The sequence below is a fragment of the Lottia gigantea genome, assembly GCF_000327385.1.
Source record: "Lottia gigantea unplaced genomic scaffold LOTGIsca_55, whole genome shotgun sequence".
In the NCBI taxonomy this organism is placed as follows: domain Eukaryota; kingdom Metazoa; phylum Mollusca; class Gastropoda; family Lottiidae; genus Lottia; species Lottia gigantea.
The window spans coordinates 651,810-664,325 of NW_008709889.1; the positions used below are offsets into that span (position 1 = coordinate 651,810).

General features: G+C 33.6%; 1 protein-coding gene across 1 annotated transcript; it reads right to left on the reverse strand.

Moving 5' to 3' along the window:
• Window positions 1–11,367: 11,367 nt before the first annotated feature.
• Window positions 11,368–11,928, reverse strand: LOTGIDRAFT_179182 (hypothetical protein; the record flags this gene model as incomplete). The annotated part of the gene is made up of 1 exon (XM_009063062.1): window positions 11,368–11,928. One exon carries the CDS (start codon window positions 11,926–11,928, stop codon window positions 11,368–11,370), a length of 561 nt encoding a protein of 186 aa, XP_009061310.1.
• Between the last annotated feature and the right edge of the window lie 588 nt (window positions 11,929–12,516).

A 12,516-nucleotide genomic window follows, 5' to 3' on the forward strand; every position in this document is an offset into this window, starting at 1 on the left:
TCGAACGAAGTTATATTTCCTAATGCTCTGTATAGAATGGTTTATGTGAGTTTTGTGTCAATGTACAATGAAACTGAATAGTGTTCTGAGTTCACTTGAAATCTTGTTTCTGGATGGCCCATGAAGAAGGATGGCGCATTCAAGTTTTTGTACTTTTGTGAAATGATGTTCACGGATCTTCCACTAAGAAAAACCTTTTTCAGGACCATATGACCATGACCCATACTTTTTAAGACGAATCATCGAAGTGTTCCTGGGTTCTTGACTGAAAGAAATCAAATCGAGTTCATAGTGGTGCTATAATCTACTACCTGTGGTTTAAAATATTACTGATTAGAGCTCCCCGGGTATCAGTCTACGGTCCGACCATGTGGTAAGAGGTATGCTTCTTCTCCACGGTAATTTAATGGGACAGTATGACTGATGTTACCTTAGTAGCTCTTTTAAAAGGGATCTAAAATTTTTTACATGCGCAGGTAAGTAGAGAGGATGGTCCCCAACCAATTCTCAAAGGATTAACTTTCAAGGTTTAAAAGAGTAAAAGAGTATCTATGTAAACAGAACTTTACATAGGATGTCGGTTCAGATCCACACCAGAGTATCGTATCCTTAACTTTGATACCACATCTTGAGATCTTGACCGCGTGTATTTTATTTATGTATTTCTCAAAACTCCATAGCGTTTAACTTCTTAATGATAAAACACCCTGTAAAATGTAACAAAATCTTTGCTTTTCAAATGAAAGGAGACGATGACAATCTAGGTACTGGATATCAAACCATAAATTGAAATCAAATATTTGTACATGCCTGAATTCGCTGGGTAATTTCAAGCGTCTAATCACAGTTTGTCATATTATACCGGAAGTGACCTATAAAAGACCAAAGATACCAATAATATAAATAACTATCTTTAAAGAGATCTCGGCAGGTCTATTAACTAATTCTTATAGATGTTATCATTATTACTTAATACTTCTTGTCGCTCAGATCTCCAACTCTTGTTTATTTTATATGAACGACTCGCCTTTGATTCTACGTCGCTCAGGGGCCATTATTAATGACCTAATTAAGCCTAAAGAGAGATAACTCGTCCCTAGCGGTTCGAGTAGAAGTTGTAAATATATCTAAAGAACAATAATGAACTACCCTATATTTCAAGTGGTAATGAACAATTAATCTCTTTTGAAGAATTAAAAATTAAAATTTAAAACATATGTTTATCTACTAGTACCACCATCAAGCGACAGAAATCTGTAAGTAGACGACACTGTAGTCCAATTACTGTCTTTTTATGCCTACTAGAGTTTGGTTCATCTATATTGTAGGGTAATGAGTAAAGATCATTAATTAAAGGCCTTGTTTACATTCAACGCGTGTGTATTATCGTTAATTCACGCGAGAACATAGGCCTAGTATTACGTCACATTGAATTTGATGGTTACTTCTTAAAATTTTTCGGCAAATGAAGATTGACCGCATTTTCAAGGAAAAATTTTAAATTCTTCAGAATTATTCCTAAGAAGGCATAATCACATTGACCCATCGACAAGTACTTGGCAATACTCATAGACATAACAGAGTATTTTGGACAAGTGAATGTGACATATATTAATAAAATATAATCAAGGTAGACAATAATAATTATGAAATGTGTTCTGAATTGTTTAACGGAGTTGAAATGTACAGCCAGCATCTATTATCATTCCCTTTAATATAGTATATTCTACTCAATATTGTGTTCTAGAAAATATACCTGTCTACTCTAACAAACCAAACAAACAGGTGTCGACATAATGACAGAAACAAAGACCTAGAAAATCTTACCAGGGCGTTCCACGGATATCTGGAATACTTGTATTGGAACTATCTACACCTGCAAAAACACAAATACCGCGAACTTCCGGTTGTAAAGTCAGTAACATTTTTAAAGCTTCAGATTATGCGTCAATAATATCACATAGTCAACATAAGATTTAAACGACATTTAGAAGTGGAGAGTAGATATAACAAAAAACACAAGGGGTATATTATGGTATAACTTATAATAACAAAGCACATAACGTTTCAATAAAACTCATCATCTGATGACGACACGTGAAAATTGTGTTGAAACGTTATGTGCTTTGTTATTAAAGAAGTGGGTTATACCATAATATACCCCTTGTGTTTTTTTTGTTATACATAGTCAATATATTGTGAAATTCACATATTTTCTTTCCAGTTTTAACTTGATTTGATTATATAATAATAGATACATCATAAGTATATATTACTTCATCTATAATAATAATAATAACTTGCAAATATTACGACATATATGACCAAAGCAATGATGAACAACACAATACAAATAATAATCAACAAAAACTAAACACAATTTAAACATGACAAGCAACGATATTCTGTTGTGTCTAATGTATGATTTGTTTTAATTATTTTCATTGCTTACTGGTACTATTTGTTGAGTTTTGAACAAAAATGACCTAATATTTTTTAGTATTTTACTATCATTAGTAGTCATTATATATTGAAATTTTGCTATATCAGTTAATAATTGAAAAGAAGTATATGTTTCAGTTATGTTTATGATTAATACATTCCTCTCGTTTGTAAAATATTTACAGTGCAATATAACAATATGATGGATTCCATTACCTATTACATTACATGTTATATATTGTTCGGGTTGAATTTCACTTTTAAACAAAGCGTAAATTCGTAATTTTTGGTTATGGTGTCAGTTTTATCTGCGTGAATTTTTTCTAAATACAAATTTTCATAATAAATTTTCCTTATCTAAAGAAGATTTTAAAAATGTATACCAAGTAGGCTATCATGTGCCCATTTCATGTATAGGTGTCATTGACAGAATTGGGTAAAAATTTCTATACGATATAAACCGTTCAGACATTCCGTTCTGCTCGTATCCGTGATCCATAATATCTGTAATATCAGTATCCACACTTTTCAGTAAGATCGGTACCTTCGATTGGCTGGTAGACTTTTAAAATATTCCCATGTGAGAAATAAGCAACAGGTTACAACCAACAAGAAACCAAACAGCAATTTTCATTGCACAGACCATGATCACCAGGCAGAACCACAGTTTCAAAGGTAAAATACAATACCATATTGAAAGCATTAATGACAATAATTCAATGATTTGTCCCTGAAAAATGGTTTTAATTAACAGATTTTTAGAATAATGGAGAGGTTTCGTGTATGATTAAATACCAAATGGTGTTAAAACTTGTCTACGTATTAACCTTGCTTGTTTAAAAACTTAATAAAGCCCACTTCACATCGGAAACCAAGACAGATACCTAGAAATGTTCTCTAATTTTCACTGCATCAGCGTTTTAAAGATAAATTTGTCTGACTGTATAAAGTAAATGGAGGTTCTAAAATCGCATCAATATTTACCAATATGAAAAAGTGTTAATTATATGTTGTTGTTGAAACCAAATCATCTGTTGATTGCAAGCAGTCTCAACTTGTCAACTGTATTCTGACCTCAGATAGCTGTGACGGAAATGTGACCACACCTTTAGCCGATTTCAATCGACCAAGATGAAGGGTAACCAGCTTACGTTCACGTTTGGTAGTTGACCAATCAAATTGCAACCTTTCTATAAATGTCGGAATGTATAGTCAAATCCACTATCAAAGAAAAACGCATTTGCTCCCATATATACTGTCAAAACTCATACTGTCCATGTCGAATCTTCATACCCATTCAAAGTTATTAAACCGGAAGTGAAGACTTTGATAAGGCATTTCATCTAGTTCACATTTCGAGAATCGTGTGATTGTAACTTTATGATATTTATTAGAACATTAGTTTTTATTGAGAAAATCTTTCATCTCCTCATAATACCACAGTCCTACAAATCAGAACCACATGTCACAATTCATAATGGCGCAGCTTCCGGTCTAATTTCATAACCGCATTGTTTACATGGAGCACGTGCAGTATGTCGTCGGCTGAGAATGAGATGTTGAAAGAACGAATTAAAAGTAAAATTAAGTCGCCCTATTGCTAGATTCGTCCATAGTTTGTTTTGAAATTTATAATTTTCTGTCCTTAAAGTGCCCTGAAGCCATTGTCACCCGAGGAAACGCCGATTATTTTCATGAGAACATATATGTTGTTGTTAAATTGGATCCTAAAAATGAAACTCTCAGAAGATCAACTATTTGTGTTAAAAGAAGCGAATATTTGTTTCTATCAGCAGGAGGCAGCACTGACACCTGCATAATCATTCTCCAAATTATTCTCTACACCATTAAAATGTAAGTTTCTAAATTCACACTTTTAACGTGGGTTTAATTAAAAATTAAGAAGAAAAAACTGAATTATAATTAAATTATTTTCACATCTTTTTGGTTTAAAAAGAGAAAATTATTTTCATCATTTCATTAACTGACAAACTCATTAAAGAAACTGAATTTTGACACAAAATGTGTTGGGGTTATTAAAACTCTTGTAATTAGCTCCGTTTAGTAGAAAAAACTTCACGGGGTGTCTTTAAAAATGACTGATTCTCTGAATGAATGAATGAATTTTAGCAGTAAGTGTGTAGGTCACAAATATAGGTGTGTTCAGTTCTTGTGAACGTAAAGGAGGGATAAATAAGTTGGACTATTAATGTAAATAATGGAATTAACAATTAAAAACTTGTTGAATGAATAAATGAATGAATGAATGGACACCAAATGAATAAATCTTCACTATGTGTATATGTCACCGATTGTAATGTAGATGCTGAAAGCATATTTAAAAAAGGGTCCGGGGTAGAGGAAACCCTTGTATAGAACTTTGAACCTCCTAAGAACGACTTCTTTGTCTGCTCTGAGATATGACACTCAAGTTGAATAAACATCCTCCAAAATTAATTTTCTTTATGAAACAATTTCCCTTTGTTTAAACGCATTCCCCATTCGGCATTTTCTTTAAACACTCTTTTAGCCTCCAGAAGTTAAATATCCGCCGTGTGAATCAGAATTAATTTGAAGGTACTAAATTTAAGACTGTGATGGCTGGTATTTTATCCAAGTGGAGTCTCTAGGTATTTCACAACTTCTTAGAATTATAACTTTGTTTATTTTAATTTTGAAGGGGTAAATTCAAGATAACATTTTTTGTAAATGTGGCAAGCATTGCTTGAACCTATTCCTAGGTTCTAGGCTCTAAAGCCCTAAAGCTATAAATATTTCAATCACGTGGCACAGTATCGCACCATAAGACAAAACTATTTGTTCCCGTCCTACTCGAGGTAGATTCCGTCTTACTGACCTACCTTATAGTGTTAAAGTTTTATTAAATTCGACTTTATTTACAAACGTCAAAACTACCAAATCACGTGATCATTTGACGATCTGCATGGTACCAATATTGCTAATATTAAATACTGTGCAGGCAGCAAGCGCAACTATCACAGTGAATAAGTTTGTTTTTATAGATGCAATCAAAGAGTCTTAGAAGGTATTTCAGATCGTGAACTAAAATAAAGCACTTCATCTAGATGTTTTGAAATTTCCCCCTGAAATTGAAAATTTAAAGATTTATCAGACGGAGATTAAGATCTTATCCGGTTTATCAAATAGAGGCTTACTTCCGGTAAAGAATTACCATGATACCAAGTTCATTTGAATAAAATAAAACTTAAATACAACAGCTTTTACTGAATCTGTTTTCTCCCACAGTTAGTGATTTGGCTACAAGTATCGACCAGAATAACAAGCTATCAAAGAAATTTAATTTGCATAATATATGTTCATATTTTATTCATTATATTGTGCTTTTTCTTCCTGTGCCGGTTTCTTTTAATGCGACAAATGGAAATTTGCCAACCTATGATTCGTGAATAGAGAGGTATTGAGCCAGATTTCAACTATATAACCAAAATAAATAATATCATCCTTGTGAAATCTCCAAAAGATGTTCGATATAAAAAAAAACTCAACATCTGAGCTCAGATTATCCCGTAGAGTGAATCGGGATAATATAGAGCTGTCTAAAATTGTAGAGTTGTACAATATTATTTTATACTTGAAAAGATATTTTAATGTCGTGATATTTAAATCCTAAAGGAAACGATGCCTTTATTCGAGGAAAGGTGACTCATTGTACTAGGTTCCGATGATATTTTGAGATTCCGCGCATGACTAGAATGGCGCCAATGAGTTGCTGTTCAGACACGAAAATATTCATATTGTGGAAAGAAAAACCGAAATAAAAGGAAAGTTTCTCTTCATTAAAGAATATTTTTATACACGACAGAATTAGAGTGACCCTCCCTCAACACGTGATGTTAAGGTTGAAACTAGATCTAGAATCAAGAATCGAAACCAAGGCAAAAAAATAAATTTTAAGGGAGAAACTAAATGAATGGGGTTTCCGATATGTGTTGAACCATGACAGAGGAACTTATTACCAATGCTCCAAATTATTGATTGAATAGCGGAATGATAGATAAGGTGAACTTAATTCCATAACTTGTAGGCATTTCAAGTTTACTGTACATGGCCTTTCCCAAGTTTTATTGTTTTCATTTTTCTTTAAAATCTTTTACGAGGAAAGTAAGCCATGGTTTAAACTTCTCATGAATTCTCCTGTTGTTTTCTGTTGGCCTGAAGACAATGTGAAGGTCATAGGGTGACTAAAGCTATTGTTTGTTCAAGTGTTATGGCGGCAAACCGTACCGGAGGCTGAATTTCCCTTCAAACATTTTGACTTACAGTTAGAACGAGTAGACAGTACCCTTTCTGTCTAATTAGCACAGAAACACGTGTATGGGGCGGGAAGTTTGGTGGAGGTCCATATCCGTCGGCTCTTTCTGGCTTTCTAGATTGAAGAGCTGGAAACCATCAAATTCTTGTTTATTAAAATTAATATAGAAAAACTCGACTGCCAAGGATTATTTTTGCTTTCGGAAATATATAAGAATCGAAGTAGATCTGTGAATTTGTACTATGCTATTATACAATATTAAACTCTTCGTTATGGAATAGAAATTGTCTGTACACTATATATTAGGATACGAACGGTTTAGTATGTGCTGCCTTTGGAGTTTCAAAGATGGCAGAATGGTTGCTTATTCTGTTCCGAAGAGGACGTTTCAAAGTGTTATTACATACGGGGTTCTGCTTGTATATGATCGCCTTAAATATTCCATATGCCCAAAACCATCTGTAAAACAGGATTCCCTATGGGTTGAATAGTGGAAGAAAGGAGGGAACAAGCATTCTTATAATTCTAAAAGGACGGCTCAGTGGTAATAGATGCGCTTGACTAGAAATATTTTTCAGAATGTGGGATTTCATCCCTACTTAAACCATTTCAGTGTGCATTGAACAACGAGTGCATATGGCATAAAAGAAACGTTTGGTTAATGAAGACGTGATTAGTTGTATGGGCAAATCGCTCAGGAATGACCAGGTGATTTAAGGTATTCATACCATCTGATTTATTTTCCTATTTTGAACCAAATACAGCGCTATAATGCATCACCATGAATTTCTTCTATTTGCACCATTTAAATTTCCTGTATAATGAAAAAAATTATCGTATGTTCCATAATGCCTGCAGCTAGGTTTCATGCAATGTATTCTGGATAAAAAGCGTCATGCGTACCACAGTAATTTTAATCCAGAACAAATATATAACTATCTTTTCGTTTTTAATTGATTATAATGTTTTGTATTAGGGCACATCATTTTAATGTAAAATTTCATTATTTTGATAATAAAATATTTTTGTCTAGTTTTCCAATCTAAGTTCTCCTAAATTTAGAGAACTAAGTTAAAATTCTGACTAGTAAGGTTTAAGTTTCCATTAATGCAGGTGGCCTAAAATAATGTTTGGAATCAAAGTTGATGAATTAATTGTACTTGTATAATATTTCTAGTTAATACCAAAACACACCCCAGTTTTTACCTCAAATCATAATATTGACACGAGTCTTAATTTACACTGACAATTACTAGGATGATACCAGCAATTTTTATAAAGTAAATACTCTGTCTCTGATTTAAAACAAAATGATAAAAAAATATAAACAAAACATCATGCAAAACGACTTTATTCGTTTTGTCATGAGTAAGTTTTTATATTCGGTCATTCCATATACATATTGGAAAATATAATTAATATTATTATATTATACTAAGAATAGCTTACAGCTTGAGGGCTTGGTTGAGATGATGAACTTGCACAGAGTTGAGACCGTGCTGTTCAAGACACAATATACCAGTACAGAACAGAGCAGAAAAGACAGGATTAGACTTGAATTGAACATAACGAATTTGAATGGAGTCTAACAGAATAGTCCAGAGTGGAATGGAGTGAAACAGAATAGTCCAGAGTGGAATGGAGTGAAACAGAATAGTCCAGAGTGGAATGGAGTGAAACAGAATAGTCCATAGAGGAATCGAGTGTAACAGCATAGTCCAGAGAGGAATGAAGTGAAACAGAATAGTCCAGAGAGGAATCGAGTGTAACAGCATAGTCCAGAGAGGAATCGAGTGTAACAGAATAGTCCATAGAGGAATCGAGTGTAACAGCATAGTCCAGAGAGGAATGGAGTGAAACAGAATAGTCGAGAGGAATTGAGTGTAACAGAATAGTCCAGAGAGGAATGGAGTGTAACAGAATAGTCCAGAGATGAATGGAGAGTAACAGCATAGTCCAGAGAGGAATGGAGTGTAAAAGCATAGTCCAGAGATGAATGGAGTGTAACAGAATAGTCCATAGAGGAATCGAGTGTAACAGCATAGTCCAAAGAGGAATGGAGTGAAACAAAATAGTCCAGAGAGGAATGGAGTGAAACAAAATAGTCCAGAGAGGAATTGAGTGTAACAGAATAGTCCAGAGAGAAATGGAGTGTAACAACATAGTCCAGAGATGAATGGAGAGTAACAGCTTAGTCCAGAGAGGAATGAAGTGTAACAGCATAGTCCAGAGATGAATGGATGGTAACAGAGTAGTACAGAGAGGAATGGAATGAAACAGAAGAGTCCAGAGAGGGATGGAATGAAACAGAGTAGTCCAGAGAGGAATGGGGTGAAACAGAATAGTCCAGAGAGGAATGGAGTGAAACAGAATAGTACAGAGAGAAATGGAGGGTAACAGAATAGTCCAGAGATGAATGGAGTGAAACAGAATAGTCCAGAGATGAATGGATGGTAACAGAATAGTACAGAGATGAATGGAGTGAAACAGAATAGTACAGATGGATGGAGTGAAACAGAATAGTACAGAGATGAATGGAGTGAAACAGAATAGTACAGAGAGAAATGGAGGGTAACAGAATAGTACAGAGATGAATGGAGAGAAACAGAATAGTACAGAGATGAATGGAGTGAAACAGAATAGTACAAAGAAATGGAGTGAAACAGAATAGTCCAGAGATGAATGGATGGTAACAGAATAGTACAGAGATGAATGGATGGTAACAGAGTAGTACAGAGAGGAATGGAGTGAAACAGAATAGTTCAGAGAGGAATGGAGTGAAACAGAATAGTTCAGAGAGGAATGGAGTGAAACAGAATTGTTCAGAGAGGAATGGAGGGTAACAGCATAGTTCAGAGAGGAATGAAGTGAAACAGAATAGTAGGGTAATCGGAGGGTAATACTAGACCAGACCAAATGACCAGAGAGGAAACGAATGAGTAAAGAATATACCATTAGAGTAAATATAAACTTATAAAATAACGTATTGATACAACACGTGTAAATTTGGAGGGTTTCCAAGGTGACTTGAATCATTTAGAAAGATTAATCATCAATTTCTATTGATTTCCAGGTTTTCTGTGTTTCAATAATCTAATAAATATCATCTTTCTATTCCAATATTTATCATTTACTTATATTGTTGTTACAATATATTTTATATAGTTTTCATATTGAGATACACTGGAATAATGAAGGATGGAATTCGGGAAGTTGTCATTTGTCAGCGAGTCGACTTTTCCTCATTTCTGACACCTATCTTGATATCAGTGTCAACCCCACACCCATACAATGCTGTACAAGTAACTGTCAACAAACACAATATTATTTATGAATAGAAAAATAAACAATTTAATCAATGCACTATAAAATAGCATAGCTTGATAACACTGTCAAAAAATATATTATTTATCTTTAAAAAAGCAAAAAATTTGGCACAGACATCCTATATATATATGTGTGTGTATTTGCAAAAATTAACATAATTATAATCTCCTCTATTTTTCTCTTATTACTATTTACAGGGCAGGGCGATGAATATTTTCTTTTACTAATGATGAGTTTTGCATTCAATTTTTTTTTGTATTTTGACTTCAGAATCGCTCATATTACTATTTGATAAGTAGCTTTCCATTAAACTTTCTTGCATGCAATACTGGACTTCCATAATTCCATATCACATTTGAATTTTGAAATGTTTCAATAGATTACATGTAATCAATTTTTTTTCACCAAGATCCTTGTTTTTTATTTATCTATTTTCTAGACACTTAGTGTGTTCATTTGTTGGGAGAGAAAAAGCTTGATCAGTAAGGCTAAAATCTTTTCATCTTTTAAGAAATAAACTAAACTTATTATAAATTAAATCGCTATCGAAATTTCAAGTATTTTTTAAAGAGGTTTGAGTAAAGGTCGTTGATATTTTGCAGTTCTTTAAAGATCCAGAAAATGGCAACTATGATATTTTAGTAAAGGTCAAACGACTTAAATAGTTCCTGCAGAAAATTCTTACAAATATATGAAGTTTTATATTAAATGTTTGCTATATTTTATAACAAATATTAAGAATTGTTCAATTGATAACTTTAGTCTCAGTTTCTAATGTTCATTTTTCACCTTCCCACGCCTTTGAAAACAAAATTTCAGAATTAATATAATAAATTCAAATTATGAATTGACCATTTACAAATAAATATGCTTAATTACAAAATTGTATCTCTGTAAAATATATGACTCTTCAATAACACAGCTCGAAATTACGTTTTAACTTATGTTTATCAATAGAAAGCACTAACCGTGGAGGTAAACTTATTCTCATTTTAAAACCATCCTTTAAGGTCTGAAAATCACGCTGGTAAAACAAGGTTTTTCTATATAAGGTCACTACCACCAGCAAACCATAAATTTCTGAAAGTTTATTAAACACATTTTTTTACTTTCTGATTACTTTCACAATCTTCACACAAAATCAAAACTAAAAACATTCCAACAAGGTACCTATCTAATAATAAATCTTTCGCAATGGTCTATTATGTTAACCCTTGATTAAAATTTGCAATAAATAACATTTAATTCTCGTTGGAATTCCTGGAATTCTAGTGGATCAAATTATAACTTTGGCTTGTTATCCATCAGTGTCCATTCATAGCCCAAGCACCTTCCATTCGCCAAACACTAAATGCGTAGCTGAGTCGTTCATGGGCCATATAGCTACAGGAATTAACCATCTTAGTGTCCGAGTCTTCGCTGCGCAAAACTTGATAGAGAAAGTCGATGTATCTGGAAGCAAGTTTTAAAGTTTGGATTTTGCTGAGTTTGTCGGAAGGAAGCGTCGGAATTATTTTTCTTAACTGAGCGAATGCATCATTAAGCGACTCCGTTCGTTGACGCTCACGCACGTTTGCTAGCACTCGTTGTGTTTGAATGTCTTCGTAAGTTTGTGGTTGTTTCCGTCGAATCTTTTTGATATCGTGACAATGCATAGAATCTTCGTCTGCGGGATCAAACATCCGTTTCCGAGAATTTCCGAGCTCTCCGATCTCATCCGAATCTACAGATTGTTCACGGGGGTTAAAATGGTTCAACTCCTCGTCTTTGCTCCTGGAATCTTCCGTGTCATTTTCCGAGGAATCGGATAACCGGAATTTGTCTTCTGGACCGGACTCCTGTGACGTGGGTTGTTCGGTAATCATTCTGTCATTTAACACTCTTTAGAAATTAAGATAAAAATGGTCTATCTAATCTTATTTTGGCACAAACACAAAAACCACGACTCAAACTGTTCTTTAAACACTAAAGAGTACAATCAAATTCACTGTCAGAACATGTGTAACTGTCGAAGTAAAACTGGATCCGAAAACAATCTTGACTTTGATTGGAAGTACCACAACTACGAAAATTACCTCCTTAACGAAGAGTCGATGAAGAGTTTGATAAAGAAGATAAGAAAAGCTAATTTAAACCGATTGTAAAGATGATAGTAGGTGAGCGGAAGAATATAAAACAATCCTATAAACATTGTATATAAGAATTCCTGGTGAGCCAATCACATTTCACTGAAGGGGGTGTAAATATAGAACTCTTAAGACTCCGTCACGTCAATCAAACGATTCCGACTGTGAAACCATATCAAATATCAACTACCAACTTTTCTACTTTCTTGTAAAATGTCACTTTCGTTATTCATCGTAGTACATCAAGGGCCCACATATTTCTCAGAAGTAGTGACGAAAAGGAAATCACATTTCTTCTTTTCTATTTGCATATTTCGAGGCATCGTT